A 23,979-nucleotide genomic window follows, 5' to 3' on the forward strand; every position below is an offset into this window, starting at 1 on the left:
TTTATAGGAATCTTTTGCCGGCTCCTCTAACCTAGCTCGGATCACACTCTGGGCCATGGGTTTCCTGAAGACAGGGCTGTGTCTTATCTGTCTTGCAGTGACTGACACAAAGCTGATTATCAATGTTGTTTTCTGAACACTTTGGCTGCAATGTATTTTCCCACGGATGAAAGATGGCAGGCCTCTACTTAGCTTGGCTGGGGTTGGTCATTTCACAGATTTCTATCAAACATTAGCTGCACATCCTTCCCAGGCGAGCAGTCCTTGGCCTCTCACCCACACCAGGCTTTCTTCCCACCACATTACACTCCAGCTGTTCTGAGAAAACTCAATTCCAAGGGCAGTCACTAGTAAGCTGCCTTGTTGACTATAATTGTTAAAAGCCTCTCAGTTACGAGATTAAAGCATGATTGGGTGAGTCACTGACATGGGTGTTTGCATGTAATCGGCAAAGTCCTGTGTTTGGCACCATTCACCATTCCAACTTTGTGCAACAGTGAGAAGGATTTATCTCTAAAGTTTAGAGGTTTTTCTCTTATCATCCTGTACCTGCTTTCAAAAGATACGATCTTCAGTTTGAGGCCAAGTCTTAAACCAGAGAGGCCTGGTATCTGTTTAAAAGCCACTCACTCCTAGGGCAACTTCTGAGGTATACACCTCCTTTTCCGGTGGCTCATGGAGGGACCATGCATGGCAAGGCTCCCAGGACTCGCTCCATCCCAAATCTGCTCAGGTGTGTCTCTCTGTTGCTGGAAGTGTTTTCAAAAAGAAACTTCAGTGCTTGGGAAATATGTGTTTAAAAGAGAATGGAGAAACTAAATGCAAATATAAAATCACAAAACTTCCAGAAGAAAACATAGGAGAAAATTTTTGTGACCTTGGGTTCATCAAAGATTTCTTAGATATGACACCAAAAGCACAATACATAAAAGAAAAATTTGATAAATTTGACTTCATCAAAATGAAAAACTTAAAGGAGGATGAAAAGCCAGAAAGAATGAAGAGATAAAAATATAAAAAGACAAGCCAAAGACTAGGAGAAAATATTTACAAATCACGTACTTGGTAAAGGATTTGTATCTAAAATACAAAAAGAACTATCAAAACTCAGTACTAAGAAACCAAACAACCCAATTAAAAGATGGGCAAGAGATATGAACAGATACTTCACCAAAGAAGATATGCATACAGCAAATATGCACATGAATAGATGCTCAACATCATTAGTCATTAGAGAAATTAAAGTTAAAACCACAATGCAATACCACTACATACCTACCAGCATGGCTAGAAAACATAACAAACAAAAAACTGACAATACCAGGTGCTGGCAAGCATGTAAGAAGTAGAAATCTCATACACTGCTAGTGAGAGTGCAAAGTGGTAAAGCCACTACGGAAAACCGTTTGGCAGTTTTTTATGAAGTTAAATACATACTTATCATATAACCCATCAATTCTACTCCTAGGTATTTACTCAAATGAGATGAAAACTTAGCCATACAAAAGCCTGTAGGTCCAACATAAACATTAAAAAAAAAAAAAAGCCTGTAGGCAAATGTAGCATTGTTCATATTGTCAAATACTAGAAACAACCCAAATATCCTTCAACTGGTAAATGGACAAACTGTGGTACATCTAAACAACAGAATACTCCTCTGAAACAAAAGGGAATGACTGCTGATACACACAAGATGGATAAACCTCAAATGCGTTTTCACAATAAGTGAAAGAAGCTACACTTAAAATGCTACCAACTGAATGACTCCATTTGTATGACATTCTGGAAAACCCAAAACTCCTGAGACAGAAAACAGGTTACTGGTTGCCAGTGGCTGAGGGTAGAGAAGAAGGCTTGACTACAGAGAGGCACACAGGAATTTTCTTGGTGATGCAGCTGTTCTGTATCTTCATCGTGGTTACATGACTACACATGTAGCCTGAAGAAGAATACACTCACAAGGGTGAAGTTTACTGAACATAATTTACCTTAGTAGGGAAAAAAGTGAATCTGGCTAAACGTGCCTGGCGGGTTTAATGCTTACGGTGTTATGAGATTTTAGTGATAGTATATAAAATCTGCCCCTTCACAGAAATGGCAAAGAAAAGACTGAAGATTTGATCGAGCCCACAAGCAGAAAAACAAATGCAAGTCAAAACAGCAATAAAACACAGTTTCTAACCTATCATATTAACAAAGATTAAATAAAATCCACAAACTCTGAATTTGGTGAGAAGCAGTGACAATGCACTATTGTTCTCTTCTGGGAAAAGCCCAAATTAGTCTAACCTTTCTGGAAAATACAGTCATGTGTCACATAACAAGATTTTGTTCAATGATGGACCCCATATCTGACGGTGGTCCCATAAGATTACAGTACCATATTTTTACTGCACTTTTTCTATGTTCAGATAGACAAATACTTAGCATTGTGTTATAATTGCCTACAGTGTTCAATATAGTAACATGCTGTACAGGCTTATAGCCTAGGAGCAATAGGCTTATCACATAGCCTCAGTGTGTACAGGCTAGACCATCTAGGTTTGTGTAAGCACACTCAATAATGTTCACACCATGATGAAACTGCCTACGGATGCATTTCTCAGAATGTATCCCTGTCATTAAGTGACACATGACTGTAATCTAAAAGTCAAGAGCTTTAAAAATGTACACTTTTTAGGATATATAGACAAATGTTATTATTAATACTAGGTGACCAATGGCTATTTTTTGTTTACTTGTTAATTTCTAAATTTGTATAAGACAAACATGTATTATGTTTATAATAAAATAGTAAGAGATAAAAAAAAGAGAAAAGTAGCCCAGAAAAAAAGTTAATTTCCTTTAGTCCAGTAATTTTAAGAATGCCTTCCTACGGAAATAATTCAAAATGAATTTTACATTTTATGCATAAGAATATTAATTACAGTATTATTTATCACAGCAGAAGCTGGAAACATTGTAACTGTAACAACATTAGGAGTGCACAGTGCCATATTTCCCAGTTTATATTTGCCTGACTTGGAATGTGATGTGCAAAACTGCAGCACCTTCCCTTCCTTGCTCACAAATCTTACCTGCATTAATGAAGCCAGCAGCACCAGGCCTCAGTCTGACCCCTTACTACCGGGCTCCCTCCACATACCCAGCCGAACCAGACTGCTCTGCTTCCCTGTGGAGCACAGGCAGGGACGCTCCTTCTGGCCCGCATCTTCATTTCAAATCCTCCCCCTCCCTGCAGACCAATTTGAAGCACCACAAAGGAGCTAAACTCTCCAAGCCATGGCTGCTGATGCCACAGCCCTGTAGTGGAATCTTTACCATGTTCTTCTCTGTGTTAGAGGTAGCTCTTCTGTGAAGACAGAAATGGGCCTTTCTCAGCATCTGGCCCTACAGCTAATACCTGTTGGGTGTTTGCTATGTGTCAGGTGCTGTTCTTAAGTGTTTTATGGGTACAACTCATTCCTAATAATATCCCCATAACATAGGTACTATTACGATCTGCATTTTACTGATGAGGAAACTGAGGCACAGAAGGGTTAAAGTCAGGCAGCTGAGTGACAGTGTCAGGATCAGAGAACCCAGGCAGTCTGACCCAGGGTCCATGCCCTTGATCACTACACTGTCCTGCCCTGCAGGAGATTCTCAGTCAATATTCATTCACTGGGAGCTGGCAGCAACCAGGAGAATTGAGAGTCTGCACCTGGCGCAGTACAGTCCGGAGTAGAAACACTACCAAAGAGGAAGAGGTCTGAGCGAGGCGTATGGGCAAACAGATCTCTACAGGGATCAAGAAGGTGATCTTGGCAACTAGGAGTCAGGAATTCAGGCCAGGAAGCCAGGAGGGTCCAGGAAAGGGAGGAGCTCAGAGTTCTGCTCACGTCTAGGTGAGCTCAGCATGTGCTCTGGCAGGACTTTTAGGGAGTCTTGGCTGGAGGGAAGCTTGGAGGAAGCGCTAAGTCCCAGTACTTAGCTGGGGTGGAGGGCAGGAAAATGGAAGGAAGGGATCCTTGTTTTTTACAGATGGAAAATGACTGTAGAAAATCAGCTCCAAACTGCCTGATGGCCAAGCCAGCATTCTCAGAGCTCAGTCGCAGCGCCCTGTTCAAATATGCTTGGAGCCCATGAGACTCTGTTACTCAGCACATCACCTTCTCTCGGAGACCGGGAGCCTAGTGCTGACCAGCAGAAGGAACCTGCTGGGATTCCCTCCCGGGCTGTTGGCCTCACCTCCTTCCACAATGGAGATTTCCTTTGCCCTGGGAGGTCCCAATTAAGGGGCAATTAAATAATTTCTAATATGGGTTCAGTATTTCTAGTATTATATTCTAACAGCAAATTGCTAATTTCCATTTTGTACAAAAGGAAACTTTTAAACAGAGAGTGCACATTTCTGATCAACTTTGAAAGTGGCCCCTTCAAACCACGACGGGTGTTCTCACGTAGAACTCTAATGTGGCCACTTCCACACATGGCCCAGGTGCAACATGTTGTCCAGGCTTTTCCTACATGTCCCTGTTTCATTGGTTCCTATTTCCTCCAGGAGACAGCAAGCTACTCTGAGGGCTGGGACCATGTTCTAATCTTCTCTTTGTCCTCCATACCTAGCAGAGCACTTTGTACCTGGTAGATATACTCAAAAAATATGTGGACAATGAAAAAGATAAATAAAAATGAATATTTTTTTAAAGTTATAAAATAATTTTAAAGCTCTTAACTTCTCTTTGGTTTGAAAATGCCTGCCATATATCACTTAAAATGGGCACAGTGTCCTTCAGCACCCATGAACCTCACGGTGACATGCAGCTCCCTTTTAACAGCTTTGAGCTAGCCTAGCAACACACTCAGTGATGTACTGCGTGCCTCTTCCCTGCCCAGCACCAAGCTAGATTTATGGGTGAGAAAGAAGCAACAGCGAAGTATCTGCCTTCCACATAGTTATAATCAAGAATGCAGGCAGGGAGGGAGAGGAAAGGGAATAAAGAAAACTATGAAACAAAAAGAATGAAAACCTATGATGTTCTGCACAGGCACCCAGGGGAGGAGAGACTGGAGATATCTGGAGGAGGAGGAAGTCTATTTGGAGGCTCTTCTGGAGGGAGTGGGGTGTATGGGACTGGGGGGAGCAAGGGGAGGTCCGGCTCTGCAAAGGCAGGGCAGGAGGAAAGTTAGGGCTTGGTGGGAAGTAGGGGACACCCAAAGCAGACTACATAACAGAGGGCCTGCAAAGGCAGGAGGTGCTGGGACCTGATGTAGGAATCTAGAGTTATCACGGACTTGTCTGAGATGAAACAAAATGAGGAAAAGACGAGACAATTGAATAGGTTTTCCACAAAACTCAACCAAGTCAATGTAAAAGACTGCTCTGTGTTGTGAAGTCTTCCTTTGTTTTGGTGCTAAAATGTTTTCATTTATAAAATGATGGAGATAGTGGATGGTAATTGGCTTTTTAAAGAAAATGTCCTTCCTTGGCAAAATAAAAAGCCAACAACCCTATTATATCTTGTTCTTAAAAAAACTTTGGAAATCTTATTGGTCTATGACATTCGCTTCAGAAGACGGCAGGCTCCTCAGTGACAAGGTGAAGGCAGCATTCCAGGGAGTGCAGTCTGGCAGCAGTTTAGGACAGGCAGCTAAGAGAACAGAAGGATTTTGGCCTTAGCAGCAGAGCCCCCAGCTCACTGCACAATGAAAATCGAAATCAACTGGGCCTGCCCCAAGAAGCAGTCATGGTTGAAATCTAAGGATCAGCTGCAAGGGTTCCCTTTCCCCAACGCAGGTTTTACTAACGTCAAAGAATTCCATGTCTCTTATGTAGCTGTTGGCTCACATTCCAGTGACGTGGGGTGTGACATGGGGGCAGGGCAAGGACGTGCAGTGTGTCCTGTGAACAGAAAGGGGAGAGTCCAACTGCTTCCTAATTATGAGTATAATTATCCAAGAGACAAGGGACCAGAGGAGCCAAATTCTGTTCCATCTGTTAAGGCCACTAACCTGAAAGGATGGCATTTCTGAGAGGAACAGGGGCACTGGCCGGGGCTCTGCTCAACCCCCCGAAGTTCCTTATATATCATCTGGTCAGCATGAGAGCCTTTGTCTCACTTCGCTGCCCCCTGGAAATGCCAGGAACTTAACTTTGAGTCATCTGGGCACATTTTCAACTCTGACTGGGATGTGAGTTATCTTCCTTTTTCAGACAGCCCAGCAGCAACTAACACAGATCTTCTGTCTTATGGAAATCATTTCCATTAAAAGCAAAACCAAGCTCTGATCAGAATTTTGCAGAAAGAGTATTAGACTGGAGATCCTACCTTCACACACACATCATTTCCATTCCCATCATGGGGCTGGGGAGTAGCAGCTGATGGTAGCCCACCCCAGAGAGAATCTTCTCGAGATTTGGTGCCTCCCCATCTTTCCATGCTGACAGGCCAGCACCTGCCTTCCCAGGGTGGTACAATGGGGTTCTCTTTGCCTTCCCCTGGAGAGCCCTTCTGCCAGTCTCCCCTGAAGGGAGCACAGCTCAGCCCCGAGAGGTGAACACAAAAGTGCTCAGGATGCCTCAGAAGCACTGCCAGTCCCCTGAGGTGCTAAAGCTTCCTGGCTCCTCACACCTGTTCAGGCAGCTCCTCCTTGAGAAAGTCCTCATTGCACCTTGTTCTAAACCCTGGATGACCTGGCAAATAATCAAACACCCAACCCTTTTATTCACATGGGGGAAGAACTGCTCTCTTCATAATGTACGTTGAATTCTCTTATATAAACACACCTCTCTTCTAAAACTACAATCTACTCTCCTGACCACAGCTACCATCATCTTTTTTAAAAGATGAATACAGCCGGGCACAGTGGCTCACGCCTGTAATCCCAGCACTCTTGGAGGCTGAGGCGGGAGGATTGCTTGAGCTCAGGAGTTCGAGACCAGCCTGCGCAAGAGCGAGACCCCGTCTCTACTATAAGTAGCTGGGCACAGTGGTGCGTGCCTGTAGTCCCAGCTACCCGGGAGGCTGAGGCAGAAGAATCACTTGAGCCCAGGAGTTTGAGGTTGCTGTGAGCTAGGCTGATGCCACGGCACCCTAGCCCAGGCAACAGAGTGAGACTCTGTCTCAAAAATAAATAAATAAATAAATAAATAAATAAATAAATAAATAAATACATAAATACATAAATACCTTGAAACACCTGAGGAAAAAAAGCAGGGGCCTGGGATACAAAGGTGAAGAAGATGTTGCCTTTACTCTTAAGGAACTCACAGTCTTACAGAAGGAGACAGGGAAGCAAATGGAAAGTGACAAGGCCAAGTGGCAATGTGATAAAGGCAGGTGACAGGTATAAATAAAGTGTTAGGGGAATCCTGAGAAGGAGGGATGCATGGGCTGGCCCTGCCTGGGAAAAGCAGGGGATGGCAAATGCAAACCTCTCTGCAGTAGGATTTGGAGTTTCAATCTTCAAGTTCTGGAAGCTGAGAAAGGTAAACCAAGAGGTTATGGGGCAGGGTGGAGGAAGTAGGGTGGGGGTAGGGCTTTTTCCATCTGTAAGATGTGAGCCTGAATATAGGCAAGCAGAAAGCACCAGAAGACAAGTGAAAAGCTTCTGGAAATTGGGTAGGAGTGAAGTTTGCTTTCTAAAGTTATTTAAAAAGCAGTCTTCAGAGTTCTGCTGAGGATCTGCACTGGCTGTTCTGACCAAGAGCAGAAGCATTAGCTACTGGCCCTCACCGGCACACCTTGCACTGAAAGGTCCCGTCCCGAGCGTGCCCAGGCTAGTACTCCAGTGCACAGCTTCCTCTCCATCTCTGGCCACTTTCTGTTCACACGAGTCACTCCAATCAGAGCTTCTTTTTACATTAACTACTTCTGGGCTATTTCAAATACCTGAACCCACTCAAGCTGCCTTCTCTATCCAAACTGTATCGGTATTAGAATATTGTGATCTCAGTCTCACAGGCATGATTATTTTCTCAGTGGGTTCAGAACTCAGAGAGAGGAGTGCGATGGGATAAATCCCTTAAATCTCACAGGGTGGGTACTCCATGCCTTTCAGCTCTTTTTCACTTTCATCACAGTGTGGCTTGCAGCTTCACCTGCAAGTTAGCCTTCCTTCTCTAATCCCGCCCCCCTGAATAACCATCAGGTTTGGGACTCTGTCAGCCCTGTCTCAAATGACTGCGTCCTTTCTTGCAAGTACATATAGTTCTTCTGCTGCCTAAGGCTCTTTCACGGAAGTATGAGCAGTATTGTAACACAACAGAAACTCAGGAAGTACCCCTCCCGTGAGGGTCCAAAGATCATGTCTGAGTCTTTTTAACAACTTTCAGAATAATGCTACCCATATTCCTTCTAATTTTTGAAAATTAGGAGTAAATGACTATGTGACATGCCTGAAGGGAGAGTGAGCACATGAAGAGTTTAAGCTTATAATAACAAGCTGCTCAGCAGAGTTAATATGACACGTAATGATATATATTAGTTTTTATGTATATATTAACAAGCCACAAACAGTGATCAGCTCACATAAGTGGCTGTAATTAGTATTACTTATGCACAACTGGGTCAAGTTTTCAAGTATGTCTCTTGTCCATGCCTTAGGATGCATCAGTATGGACTGTTTTCCTTGATGCCATATGAAATTAAAGTGCAATAACGAAATCAATCTTGGTTTCTTTCTCTTGCTCTCTCAAAGGAAAGATCCCAGCACCCCCGTGACTGGAATTCTTGTGCTCTCCTGTTCTCCCTGGAGCCCAGGGATGCAGCTTGTTCCCTCCCTCAGCTGCTCCCCCGCCCCACCCTCTTCCATAGCAGCCATCCTAGATAGCCTGGGCGCTGACCAGCTCGAGAGAGAGCAGACTCTTGGCTGTGGATTTCATTTTATAAATGAAATAAATAAATTTAAATGAAAACTTTGCTAATATAATATGAATATTATAAAACTCGTAAATAGGGAAAAACTAGCAAGCTAATAAATATTCTTCAAGCCTCACTGATTCTAGAACATTTAAATGGAAGCCCTGAGCTTCTAGCAGAAGCCTTCCTGTACTGTTTGTCATTACCCTAAAATGTAGCAATTCTTGAGGGCACAGATTATATAGAGCTACTCTGTTTTTCAACTGTAATTCAACTGGATTTCCTTATAATTATTCATGTCAGGCTAACTCAAACAATGCCTGAGAGCTATTTTACACAGGAGGTAATAGCAATAGAAAAGACTAGTGAAGTTACAAATGTTCTCTGACATCTGAGACTACAATAATAGTTCTCAGCACCATTTCAAACATAATGGGTTTCTTTAAGGATTCTAATGAGAGGAAAGGACTTTAGTTTTGGGCAGGGGTCACACCCCAGTCTCAATGTTAGCAAGAGTTTAGCAAGATGCTTTCAACCCCCTCTTTCAGTCATTTAAAATTTTAGGACCCTTGTAAATATTTTTTATAATAACTAATGCAATGGGAAAAGTCTATGGTGTAACACATTGAAGTCTTTGTATGGAAGAGCTCGTGAAAATAAAATAAACACAATATGAAAGATGAAGGCATAATGGAAGAGCACGATCACTGGGCTATTTCTGGAGATGCCCTGAGAGGGAGAGAGGGAGAGCACGAGGAAGAGCATACATGTGTGCATGCGTCACACACACACCATGTAGGCAGACAACTCCTGACAGATGTTTCCATTTTCTTAGGTACCCTCATTCACATGCTACTGAAAGAGTACAAACTGGGACAACCTCTCTGGAAGGGAATTGGCAATATGTTTCAAGTTTCTTAAACATGTCCATATCTCTGACCCTATCATCACAGTTCTAAGACTGCCCTAAGGAAATAATCACAGATCAGGTCAAAGATTTATGAACACAAATGGCCATGGCACTGTTATTTATACTACTAAAAGATCAGAATCTACATATTCAAATTGGGGAGTGGTTAAATGTTTAAGAGTATATTTATATAATGGAAGGAATATACCCTTAATATTATGTTTTAGAAGATTTTTTAATGACATGGGAAAATACTCATTATGCAATATCAAAGAGCAGAATATAAAAATTATATATGGGGTATTCCTACCCCACTTTCCTCCTGCCATGAAGTGGTAAGGGGGAAATCCACAAGGAATTGTAATATATCAAAATATTAACAGTGGTTATTTCTGGGTGATGGGACTATAGGTGATTATGATTTTTTCTTTATACTCTTGTATTTTCTAAATTTTCTAACATGAGAATATATTACTTTTGTAATCTGATACAAAGCTTCCTTTCTAAGGGAAGAAGAGGGGATCAGAGAGGCCTAAGAATGGAAGTCATCATCTTTCTTCTCAACCTCCCCCCAATGGTGATCCCTGGTCAGTACACGGTTCTGTACCAGCCCACGTACCGACACTAGAAACCTGGGCCCCGATCCCTGCCTCTCCCTTCCACATCTGATCAAGATAGTTGGTCACAGGCTTGCCAATTTCCCTCCTTTCTTGGATCTATAATTTTTTCTCACCCCACGGTCCCTACCCTCAGGTCAGGCCCTCATCATGTCTCTCTTGGATTACAAATGTCCTCTATTTTATTCACTTTCAGGAGGCTCTTTCTGAAACCCAGCTCTGATCATGTCACTTGTGCATTTAAAATCATTCCATGGCTGCCCTGGCCTGTGCCTGCATACTTCAAGGTCTGGCCTTTGCCCCCTTCTCTAGCTATTTTCTCTCTCCTCACTCTCACATATCCTGGAACAATCTGCCATCTCTCACCCCTTCCATGCCTGCATCAGCAGTTTGCCTGTGTTTGCAGCCTGGCCAGCTCCTCCAGTGTTTTAGAAGACCCAGTGTACACACGGCCTCTGCTGGGAAACCTTCCCTCAGCCCTTGAGACTGGCTGGTCCTCTCCCACACGGTCTCGCTGCACTCTGGGCAGAGCTCGGTCACAGTGCTTTACATTTTCGGTGTGGCCTTCTGGCTCCCTCATTACACTATAAACTTCTTAAGAACTGGGACTGCGTCTTATTCCTTCAATTTTATATTTCCGGTGCCCAGCACATACAGGACCCAATAAACACTTTCTGAAGAGATGCCAGATGAAGAGCTCTATGACTAAGAAATCAGAGAATGCGTCTACAATCGTATCCAACCACTTGATCGATAGCTTACTTATGTGTTTAAGTGACGACATAAATAATAAGGCCAAGGAAGAGCTGGACAGGACGAATGCGGCCATCCTTCTCACCTTGCACCACACATTCTGTACAAAAGTTAAATAGCAGAGTTGGAATGCTCTTTTCCCAAAAGCAACTGTAGTGGAGAGAACCAGCAAATATACTGCTACATTTAGGAATGGTGGCGGGTGGGGGAAATGCCATACAGCTTGCTCAGAGATGAGTTTTTCCATTAGCAGCCTCCACTTTCATCTCTGCAAGTGGGTTTGGAAGCCTGGATAGGGCGGAGACCCCAATGCTGCAAAGAGGCTGCAAAGAGGCTGCAAAGAGGCTGCAAAGAGGCTGCGGAGCCTGCAGAGGTGGGAAATGAGAACCCCTGCCCCTTCTGCTGCAGGCTAATTAGAGCAACCTGACTGTAAACTGGGTGAGGGAACTGGTGCTAAACTGATTCAGTCCTTGACTTCCAGCCCCCAACTGGACCGGCTGAGCATGGTACTAACCAAAGGAATAATTTACTTAATTGCATGAAACCATCCTGAGAGCTAACTTAGCAAAACTGTTCTCCATTACCCAGCATGGCTCCCCTGTGAAGTGATGATGAGCTGCTAAGAGCTCACTGGGTTACACGGCTGAACTGCCTGCTGCCCTGTAGGCAGGGGTCAGCAAATCTGCTTTTGTATGACCCCTGAGCTAAGAATGGTTTTTACATTCTTAAATGGTTGAAGAATAATCAAAGGAAGAAGAATATTTTGTGATGTGAAAATTAAATGCAATTCAGATCTCAGTGTCCTTAAAATGTTATTGGAACACAGCCACATTCATTCATTTAAAACAACGCTGGCTGCTTTCACGCCACCACAGCAGAGTTGAGGAGCAGAGATGGCCCACAAGGCCATTTACTATCTGGCCCTTTACAGAAAAAGTCTGCCGCTCCCTGATTTAAACGCTGGGGTAGGTCTGGGTCATATATAACGGCATTCCACAGCAGCTCGGGTCCCAGAGTATTTAAAAATAACTTCCATTAATAAGGTTATCTTTAAAATCGAGTCCACTCATAGACACTCTGGCAGTTTGGGCTTCAAAACTGTGCCAAGTAGGATTCATAGAAGATGCAGCTGTGAACTGCAGGAGTAAAGGCTCCTTTAGAGGAATTTGCCTAAGAAGATGGCAATAGCGGGTTTTCTCCACCACAACTTCCAACTTCCTCTGAATTCAGAAGGTCAGTGACTCGGGAGGAGCTGCTCATGTCCCTTGAGCCCCCGCCGGGACGCCTTGCCAGGGCACAGCTTGCTGCAGCCTCATCCCCGTTCACACAGAAGCTCTCGCACAGAGTGGCCTCCTTCTGAGAACTGCCACCCGAATGGAGAGAAGGAGACTGTGCCCCAAAAAGCAGTAGATGTAGTTTCCTGAACTGAATCAATATTCCTAATACATTTTCTTACTGGGGCTCCTTTGGCACCTGCTACCCTCCCTTGGTATCCTTTCTGAAGGCAATGGCTAGCACAGAGAACTTGGGCCTGAGGCCTTGTCTTCGCATCATAGTCAGGCAGGCTCATCTTCCTCCCTAGATGGGAAGGTGGCCAAGAGCAGGCTTTGTGTCTGAATAAACAGAAGTGCCAGGGGACTCTGTGGCCCCCACCCAAATTCCTCTAATCAGGCTTGAGTCACTGAGCAAGAACCAAGCACCGAATGAGGGCTTCCCACAGTCCCCCTCTCCCAAAGCTCAATATTTGGACATGATTATAAACCATTATGATTACTTTTACTACAAACATAAAAAAGTCTGGGCCCCGGTTATGGGAGCCTCCTTTTAAGAAATAGGAAAGACACATGTTATATATAAATAAATAAATAAATAAATAAATAAATAAATAAATAAATAAATAAAATAAACATCTAATGTTAAGTCCCAGAATTAATATGGCAGCAGAAAACATGGAGATGGGAAGAAACCACCTGCAAAGGATACTATTCAAATCATCCAACCAAAAAGCATTTTGTTGTCTACATTTGCTTTTTGAGCAGTGAAACAGAGGAGTCATTTCATGGAGCTAAAACCTCTTTAGAACTGGGTTCAAGCTGTAAGTAAAGGAAACATTTGGAGCAGGCAATTCTACCTCAAGGGCGGTACTGTTTCCTATCACAGTACTGAGAGAACTTGCTCATATGTGACAGCGAACTAGGGTTATCAGACGAGACTGCTAGTAGGTGGCCCAGGTGGCCCTGAGGGCTGAGGCTCACTATCTCAAACAACCACTAGGCAGCCCTGGGCTTAGCTGCTGCCTGTAAACACCCAGTGGTGAAGCTGCTCTGCATTTCTGAGGTTGTAGCTTCTGAACTAGTGCATCTCTGAATCAACAAACAGGCACCATGCTAGAGCCACGTACTCTACCGCATGCAGCCTGAAGGTCATCCTGGTGAACTGACTTCTTGGAAAGGTGAACCTTCTGATTTAGCAGACTCACTGAGTCCGAGAGAATAATGTATGATATGGATGGTGTCCCCTCTCACAGACTGATGTCTAATTGAGGCTAGTGTAAAAGGACTTATTTTTCTTAGGACTGCCACCAAAAACACAGATGTAGTGAACTAAGGCAAACAAAGTATCAGAGAGCAACTCCAAACAGCAGATTACTCAAAATTCACCAAGGAAAAGTGGATTTTTGTGAGGGCAAAAACAGGCGGTAGGGACAGGAACACAAATGAATAGGGCCATTTAGCTGATTTATAAATGATCTCACCAGTGTCCCTTGCTGCAGGAGACTGATGTGCTCCTCCTTCGAAAGCTGGGGTCCACAGACTTGTTTTCTGGGGAACCAAGGAGTCACCTCCAAGGACACAAATCCATTATTTTCAAACCTTAATTAACTGGAACCTAATTAGGACTTTTGAGGGTTTTTTTTTCCTACTTAAAAGGAATTTTTTTCCCTGTCTTAAGTCAGTATGGTGTGAATGGAGAAAAAGTGAAAAAAGAGCTATTTGGATTTCTTGCATATAAGTAACTCATTTAACCTTTAGGGGCGTCAGCTTCCTAATTTATAAACAGAGGGGGCCAATGAGACATTTTTATATTCAAAGTCATTTTCAGAAATAAAATTCTGACTCTAAGACATGCCAAAAGATCATCATCTATCAACAATCTGTGATCATTCTTTCATCTTGACTACTATACCCTCTTAATACAAGTTGGGATTACCTGACAATCTTTTATAGTTTTTAAGAGTATTTCATATAGTTCATTCAATTGAAGGTTACAAAAACATGATGGGCAGTAAGGTCTCTAAAATGCTATAACAAAAACCCTCTCAGTTGATTAGCTTTATCAGCAGTTGGTTAGTTATTCTAGAAGGTAGGAAAAGAAGGGAACCATACAGAAGAGATAACATACATAACTAAACATTTTAACTTATATACATGTACATTCATTCACTAATTCTTTTAAAGGTAAGGCTTTTTAAAAAAGAATATTATGCTAATTGTATTTCTACATAGTATTTTCTGAATAAACTATATTCATAATTCACTATCTATTACTTATCAATTTTGTTTCTTTAAAAGAGAATGAGGCTGGGCATGGTGGCTCATGCCTGTAATCCCAGCACTCTGGGAGGCTGAGGCGGGAGAATCGCTCGAGGTCAGGAGTTCCAGACTAGCCTGAGCAAGAGCGAGACCTCATCTCTACTAAAAAATAGAAAGAAATTATCTGGACAACTAAAAATATATAGAAAAAAAAAAATTAGTCGGGCATGGTGGCACATGCCTGTAGTCCCAGCTACTTGGGAGGCTGAGGCCGAAGGATTGCTTAAGCCCAGGAGTCTGAGGTTACCATGAGCTAGGCTGATGCCATGGCACTCTAGCCAGGGCAAAAGAACGAGACTCTGTCTCCAAAAATAAAAAAAATAAAAAAAAAATAAAAGAGAATGAGAACTTGTTTATAAGGCAATTTGAGTATAAGATGCTTCCTGGATTTTATGATTTTTCCATCTTTTACAGTTGTCTTACCTAAACAATTGAATATTTAAGGACTTATCCTTACCTACATTAACATTTAACTTAGTTTTTATAAAAACAGCTCTCTTTTTTATGCTTGTATTTGATCAGTTTACTTAACATTTAAACTGCATAATTACAACATGTACAACTGGCATAGGCAGGTTTGGGAACACACACACAATTACCCTGGGGGCAGCAGAGGGAGCAGGGGGTGCTAGGCAGCCTGTATGGTGTGCACAGGTCTGATCACTGTGCTTTGCAGAAGGATGAGCACTGGCAGAGATAACTGTGAGGCTGGACTGTAGCTGGGGAAGGGAGGTCAAGGGTAGAGGATAGATTATGGCTCATTAGCATCTAGTTAGTAGTTAAAATCACAAAAGTAGAGGAATTCATTCAGGGTGGGAGTGTGGATAGAGAAAGAAGGAAGGTGGGGTAGATCTCAGGGAATGTCAACCTTGAAGTGGTGAGGAGAGGAAGAGGCTTCTGCAAAGGGGGCCAGCAGGACATTACTGCAGATGAACAAATAGAAACAGAACCAGGAGATGGGCTTCAAAAAACCCAGTGCAGGACAGAAGTCTAGGAAGCAAGAACTATAAAGCGACCTTGGACTTGACAATCAGGTGGCTACTGGTAGGTGAGAATCACAGTGTGTTTACACCCCCACAAGTGATTTCCTTGAAAGAAGGAAAGGAGATATTCTGTAATCTCTGGTGCCTGTAGTCCCTCTTTTGCTGCCTCTGTTGTCTTCTTCATTGTGCACTGTGCCCCCGTATCCCCATCTGCATTCTCACACGGACAGGCCTGCTCAGGCTGCCTGAGCCCAGGCCCCAGAAGGAGGAGTGGGAGAGCTCTAGAAGCTACCCTGACTCTGCCAAGCACAGGCGAGACAGATCATCCACTGTCCCAAGAGCAGCTAATTTATTCCTAGGTCCAGGGTAGCACCTACATGCAATGCCCACCAAGAAGCATTTGTGCAAGTTTGTTGCAAAATGTAGGATGAAACCAGAACTTCAATAAGAAGAAGGCTTTGAAACAAGGCCTTTCAGATCTGTCTCAGCTGAAAGTCTTGGAGAAAGAAGTCTCCATGAGGTGAGCTGTGCCAAAATGAAAAGCTCCACCAGCCAATCCCAGCAGCCTCGTTTTTCAGAAATGGAGACTTCCCTTAGCACACAACACCCAGGGAAGGAGAGTTTGTGTAAGAAACATAAATGAAAGAGAAAAAAATTCCATGATATGAAACACAAGCTCCACTCTGTAATGTACTGAAAAGCAATGAAAAAAGAATTCCTGGATTCCAACAGCTATCAACTGTCAAACATGGAACTTCACCTAGGTTTAAGTGACAGCTGCCTGAGTCCCAGAGGCCCACTGGCATGGCTGCGATATTTGAGAATCAATCAATACCATGCTAGGCCAATGTGTTCTTCAACAGCCAACATTCTATAGTCTCCTTAGTTCTCTGCTTCTTTCGATAGTAATCTGGAATTTATAAACAAATAACTTTTTGGAAGATGAGGGATAAGAAGAAATAATTTTTTTAAACCTCAGGATCAGAAACTGGCCAGCTGCCTCCTAAATTTGCGCATTCCCTGTTCCCGCCTCCATTAAAATGGGAAGAACCCTGAGGTGAGGATCGCATACGGGACATAGTCTTACCAGGGAAGACCAGGGGGTTTTGGTCACAGAGATGCGCCCCTCACAGACTCCACCCTTTTGCCTGGGCTCACATCATTAAGCCTCGTGTGCCTGTAGAGCTTGGACTGTGGGAGGGAGTTAGTTCCTACTGGCCTCAGAGAACACGGTTTTAGTGGAGTGACTGGGGCAACGAGAGGAAGGAAGAACCCAAGGCTTCCAAGCTGCCTCTCACCTACACTGGGATCACTGATTTCACTGAAAAAAGTACATACTGACCTGGTCCAAGCGAAGTGCGCCATCTACAAAGCGCTGCTGACGTAACTGCTTTGCAATTCCATGGAGATTCAGGACAGCCTGGTGCACCTCCTCACTGCCGTGCTCTGGTGAAATGGGGGGCAGCTCCTGCCCAGGGATCTTCTCAGTTGGGCTCTCGATCATGCTCTGTGCATGCTCATAACTCAGTTTGGTGCACGAGCGGATGATGGTCCGGCCAAACCATTCACTAAGGATCTGCAAAGACAGATTGTGAGGAAATCGTGAGGACAAATTTTTTTCAGATTTTTCTATGTTCAACCATTCATCCATACACATTCAACAAAAACTCATTGAGCCAGTGTTGACTTTGATGTGCTTAGAATGGTGTCAGGTTCTGGCTAGGCACACAGATGAATCAGACATGGAAGCTGCTGCCCTCAGGGAGCTCAGTCTCCACCAGGCATGGAATTAATTCAACAGGAAGCAGAGGTCTATGGACGGTCCCCAAGCACACTGGTGACACGGGGAAGGCCAAACAGGAGACCTGAAGTGAAGGCCTGTTGGAAACCTTTTCATTATCTTGGCTAAGTGGTCATTGGTGTCACATTGGGGAAGAGAAGAAGGGATAGCTGCCAAAGATGTGACAGATGGGGACTCTGTGGGCTTGGCTCAGATGTGGGGTAAGGGAGAAGGAGCAGGCAGGGCCACTGACGGAAACAGGGAACACAGGTGGAGAAGAAGAACCAATTCCAATTTGTTCTATTTGGGGTACATGTATAGACATAAAAGTCTACCTCAGCACTATCGGGGTGAATGATTCCCTGTTGTGGGGGGCTGCACTGTGTATTATAAAATGTTTAGCAGTGTTCCTGGCCTCTACCCACTAGAAGCCTCTCCTTCAGCCTCCTAATAGACAACCCAGAACATCTCTAGACATTGTCAAATGTCCCCTGGGGAAATTAGGCCCCGTTGAGAACCGCTGGGCTTGAACGAGGTACGCTCAAATTTAGTGGTGGTGCCAGCTGAATGGTGGGATCACTGCTGAGTTGTATTTTAGTCTATTAATTTTTTGTATTTTCTATAATAAGCATTTCTTATTTTTAAAACAAAAATAAAATAAACATTAAAATATTTGGGGGACTCCCGAGTCCAAGGTGCAGGGAGAAATGCAGACAGAGCTATCTGGAGGGCACTCGGGGGTGTGGGCCTAGGGCCAGGCCATGACTGGTGTAGGGGTGGAGACCTGGCATCATCCACCCAGGGGCCCAGGAAAGGAAGAGCAAGCGAGAGTCAAGGCTGCAGGGTCTAATATCTCCTCTGTCTCAGGGAGCAAAACCAGAGAAGTCAGAGAATAAAAACAGAAGGAAAATAAGAGAGCTCAGAGGGACATTACAAAAACCAGGGGTGTCTAATGTTAGGAAAAGCAGGAGAAAATAACTTTAAGAAAGGGGTCAAGGGCAGTAAGAGACACTCAGACAGCACTTACTATGAGACAGGTGCTGTTTACACACTCCCCACATAGCAACTGCCTAATTCTCACAATAAGTCTGTGAGGTAGGAATCTTCCCATCCTTGTTCTCCGGACGAGGAACCTCGCACAGACAGATTAAGTAATTTGCTGAGGTTACACTGCTAGAGACTGGCAAAGCCGGGAGTCCAGGCAGTCCAGCACCAGAGTCTGTGCCTTTAACCATGAGTGTACATCCAAACCCACTTGGGTGTCAGGGAGGATGAAAACAAAGAGAAAGTCTTTGCATTTAGCATTTGCTTACTGGCGGTCTCTAGGAAGGCTGTTTTAGGGGGGTAAATGCTGGGCAGGGAGCAGAGGCAAACGCACAGACTGAAGGCATAAGTGGCAAATGGATGACAGAGATGCTGCAATGAGGGCTCCTCTCGCTCTCAGGACAGCCAGAGCTTCTGCTTCCCAGCAGCCTCGTGCACATGCCCCATGTGCCACTCAAAGGGCATGTGTGTCATGATGTAAAAAGCCCTGGGAAGCGCTGGGTGAAGGACAGGTGGAGGCTAGCAGCGGAGGCCATGCAATCGGTGCGGATGATGCCCCTAGAAGGATGGCTGGGAAGGAAAGCTGTGGAGTAAGCAGGACAGAGGACTGTGTGGTGTCTGTAGGGTGAAGGGAAGAAGCAGAAGCACTGGAGGAAGATGGACAATACTCGAGAACAAGGGGATCCCAGGCCAAGGGGAGGCCATCTGTCCAGCAGGGAGGAGTAGCCTGGAGGGGAGGCAGGAAAGAAAGGGGAGGGCACCTTGCTGGGGGAAAAGGAGGGGAGCACAGAGCACTCAGATCAGACAGCCCCAATCTATGTAGCCAAGTATGAGGCAGAGGACAAGGGAGGTTGGGAGGGGTGCAAGGGCCTGAGGAAGGTGGCAAAGCTCTGGATAAGCACCCTGGGAAGTGTGATTCCTGAGCAAGAACAGGGAGGGAGCATCTGTCAGTAGTAGAACTTTTAGCATGGGTTTACAAACACCCCTCTTGCCTTGCTCTTCACCAGCCAAACCATTCTGTCCACAACCTCTGAGCCAGTGCTTCCCAAAAAAAGGCCACCTGAAAGGTCTATAGGTGCTCACCATAGAGAAAGGATTACGCTCGGCCTAGGAGCTGTCCATACCACAAAGCCTCTGTGGAGCACGGCTTCTACCCTAGGGGCTAGAGAGACCTCTCTGGTATCCTTACTCTCTCTTAGAGGAAGAATGAATACTCTTAAAAAATGGCAGCCATGACGTACAGGAGAGAACGGTGGCCACCACTCTTTTTTTTTTTTTTTTGATTCAGTGCAAAGTCTTATAAAGAGTCTTGAATCTGTAACATAAGACTATAATTTTTCCTTAAAAAAATCCTGAAACTATATTTTCCAGATTATTCCAAGAACTACTGCTATCCAAAAATATAAGGGATTCCAATAATGCGCTCATGAGTCTTCCACCATGGTAAGCGGGTCCTGAATGTGGCTCTCAGGAGGCGTGCGTGCTGCAGGCAAGGCAACTGTGGGGCCAGTCCCAGGTCACCCGACACTCGCAGTGGGAGTGCCACGTGCAGGTCTCTGGAAGAGCCCCTTCCACGCTCAGCCCAGGCTTGTCCTCCTAGCACATCCGCATTTCCTGAGTAGGGCTGTTCTAGCCTCTTCCTCCTCTAGAATGACAGGGCCATGACCTATTCATTCTTGTGGTCTCAAAGTTTCCCCCTGGAGATTTAGCTTGTTTCCTTTTCTCCACTTCATTCCAAACCCAGGCACTCCTCCTCCTATGTGTCCACATCATGCTGGACAGTCTGCCCTCGGCATGCTCAGGGAATGTCAGTTTCCACTCTATTCCATTCCCTCTTCCACACACTTCACAAGTGGTCTGGCGGATTCCCTCCAGAATCCAAGTCACAGGATATGCAGCCTCCTGGGATCTGTGTCCTTTTTCCCTGACCCATGCTCCAGCACAGGGTAACCATGGCACCCTGACTGGGCATCTGTTTTCACGTAAACTGGTGAGTCAAAAACTGCTTTAAGAATAGAATGAATGCTCCAGGTTCTCCTCCCTGAAATATTTATGCACAAAATTTAGCAGCAAGTTCCACAAGGTTCCTAGACACCCTTCTATCCCCAAGTCCATGTTGCCTGGCTCTAATACATCTTTGTTGCTCCCTCTCAACCCTGTGATTGCTGAGCCCTGACCAGGGCCACCTGGAATCCTGAGGCATTCTTAAAATGGATTACCCGTAACTCGCCTCCAATCAGAAGCTTACTGCTCCTTACCACGCCTGCTCACAGCCCACACTGGCAGCACGCTACCAGTTAGTTTGAGCCACTTTTTTTTTTCCCCTAATGGGCACCTCTGCGCCTTTGTTTCCTTACAGTCAAGACAGATATCCCCTCTTAGCAGCATACACAAACACCACAAAATACGAGACCACAGTGCTGATGATGTTTCCTGTAAGCTCTTTTACCTCACACTAGTCCTCTCCCCTTAATGCCTACATCCCAGAAAATCTGTCTCAACCTTCTTTTTAAACATACAAAGAGCTGAGGTGGAAGAGTAAAGAGCCATCAGGAACTTCCTGCTCAGTGACAAAGGCCTCTGGCAGTAGAGCCTACACCGCCTAACACAATCCAGTGCTTCTGGGAGTCACATCTGACAGATGTACTAAAAAAATTCTTAGGCCAGGGAAACCATCTTCTGGGAAAAGGCCAGCAGAAAAGAAAGGATGCCTGTTGCTTGCTGACAGAGAAAGGTAGCAGGGAAGCGAAGATCCAAATGGAGGGGGTCCCAGGAGCAGCCAGCCCCACAGTATGGGAGGCGGGCCTCTCTGGATGGAACACCTCATTAATTTCCAAATTGGAAACTGTATTCACATCAACACCCAGTCCATAACCAAGGCCAGTGGCAGAAGACAAAAGGACAGAGTTTTTCATGGAAAAAGTAAAAAGTCCACAAGGAGATTCATAAATAAAATCCTTCAGAAAGAAGATCAAGTCCTTCCTCTTTTCTTTACTTAATCAAACGATTGGGGTCACTGCCTTCTGTAGGCAGGCGAGTGTCCTGCACACCCTCTAGAATATCACTGTTTAGAATGTCAGATTAAATGTAGCACCAATATAGACTAAAGGCACATTACTAGAAAAATATCTGGCTAAAAAGGAGCACCTAATATCTACTAAGACATCATACTTCAAGACCTACTTACTGTACTAAGTAAGACTGAAAATAGTATAACACCGTTACTGCTGTATTCTTATAACTACTACCTTCTAAAATCTCTGTAACACACCTGGTGGAATGCATTGTTCGGCCCATTTTACAGTTGAAAAAACAGGCCAGGGATTTGTCAAAAGTCATACAAACTCCTCAGTGGCAGCCAAGACCAGATCCAGGTCTAAAGACTTAGACTCAAAATCGAGTGTTATTTTTATTGTATTTAAGTTGAAGGTCATAAAATAGACAAAGATAGATGACGAAGTAAAAGAAACCAAGTATGTCTCAAAAACGTATCAACTTTCTATATTTAACTAAATACTTTATATTTAGTTGGGTGAGTTGCCGCCTGTGACAATACATAATCACAAATGTCTAGATTAGAGAACAATGCTCATATAACTAAAATGTAAGAAATATGCTGAAAATGGATTCTTCAGAGTTTATTGACAAAAATCTGGGCACTGGCTTAAAGAATGCATAGATGTCCAACATTTTCCTGTGGGTGTTTAAAAAAACTTGGTGGGTATAAAAAAAGTTGGAACAGCCTTTCTATAGCTGACCATGCCTGTTCCACACAGTAAGACATTCCAACAGACTAAGGAAAATCGCAAAGCTTTCTCTACGTCAACTCCAGGTGAGACTGGCAGGCACACAGTAGTAGTAATGGCACAATGCAGTTGAACCTGCCCTAGCTCCTTCTAAGTCCAAGCGCTTATGCCAAGAGAAGCCACCACTACATGCAGCCACTATTGTAGCCTCAGGTTTCAGCCACACAGGATCCAGACACCCTCCTCTCCATTCACTGGGTTATTGATGCAGGGCTACTCCTTGCTCTGCTGGCCTTCTCTGGTTCCCAGACCATCCCATCTGGTTCCAAACTTTGTCCCCCACCCCTTGCTTAACTCAGGCTTTCCTTGCCAGTGTCTTGAACAAGCACCATCCCTTGGACATGAGTCTGGAATCTGACCTCTCATTTCATGCATCTTGACTGTGGGTAAGAGATACTCAACCCGGGACCAACCCACCAGGTCTACCTCTTATGCAGTCCCTTGGTCTGGGGAGGGGGTTTGGATAACCACTGCACAAGGAGTGTGGTTAGTGGGCCTTACTCCTCAGCTGTGTTCCTAGTCCAAACTCTCATACTTCCTACCTGGCGTGGTCTGTGCTGAGGCCCTGTGCCCCTCCTGGACCACACGCCTACTTCACACCTGCTCTCCAGCCCCTCACGCCAGAGGCCTGGGTTCACTGCCTCCAACAGAAACCCAAAGGGTCAACTGAGTTGCCGAGTCTACCACTTTCTAGTGCTTCTTTTATGACCCTCATATTTTAGAAGCTCATTAGATCAGGCAGCTTTTTATTTCTTGGGTTTAATCCTGGCATGCATAATTCAGACTCAAAGTTCTTTTCTGTTGATTCAAGTTAGTTTTCTTCTATGGGCTTTTTTTTTTTTCTTTTAGTTTATTTAGTTAAACTTTCACAAAAACAAGCATTTATAAAAATATAAAAGTTACACATGTTTTCAAAAAAACATTAGAAAATACAAAAAAGTAGAAGAAATTACTCATGGTCTTACTACCCAAACACAACCATTACTGGCATTCTGTTTTATTTCCTTCTGGTCTTTTTCCACTCATTTTTTTCTCTATGCATGCTCCCACCCCCCACTAAAATAGGATTGCTGGCATACTGTATTCACAATTCCTTCTTTGTAATTCAGATAGCATTTGCCTCTTAAATCTTAAAAAGAAACTTTTTACCAGATATTTAGGAACCATAAAAACCAAATGTAATGTGTGTAACTTGTTTTGATTGAATTCAGACAAATCAATTGGAGAAATCAGAGAAATGTATTATGGATTGGGTTTTCGATGACAGCAAAGCATTAGTATTCATTGTTAGGTGTGCTAATGGCATATGATTATATAACAAAATGCCCAAAATTTTTAGAGTTGCATACTGAAATAGGTATGAGTGAAATGACATGTCTGGTTTGTTTTAAAATACTCTAGCAATTAAAACATCCTGATAGTACCTGAATCTGGGAGATGATGCTTTTATATGGGACACCATTTTTACTTAAAGGAACAACTGATGCAAAAACTATAGTTATTTGGACTTGGATATTTGGCACTTTAAGAAAACAACCTGACATTGTTTATTGCCAATGATAAAGTTCAAACTTTCAGAAAAATCAGACTTTGGAAACCCTGTATCTGATGTATGAGCTTGATGGTTTCCTAATACCTAAAGACTTCTCT

General features: G+C 43.9%; 1 protein-coding gene across 4 annotated transcripts in view; it reads right to left on the reverse strand.

The window, feature by feature from the left end:
- DIS3L2 (DIS3 like 3'-5' exoribonuclease 2) overlaps positions 1-23,979 on the reverse strand; it is a 307,510-nt gene that overhangs the window by 56,228 nt on the left and 227,303 nt on the right. For all 4 annotated transcript variants that reach the window (XM_045559637.1, XM_045559638.1, XM_045559640.1 and 1 more), the window contains one exon: positions 17,042-17,275. In XM_045559637.1, the coding sequence (XP_045415593.1) occupies positions 17,042-17,275 (234 nt within the window). The remainder of the gene's footprint in view (positions 1-17,041; positions 17,276-23,979) is intronic.

This window comes from Lemur catta, chromosome 8 (genome assembly GCF_020740605.2).
Source record: "Lemur catta isolate mLemCat1 chromosome 8, mLemCat1.pri, whole genome shotgun sequence".
NCBI lineage: Eukaryota > Metazoa > Chordata > Mammalia > Primates > Lemuridae > Lemur > Lemur catta.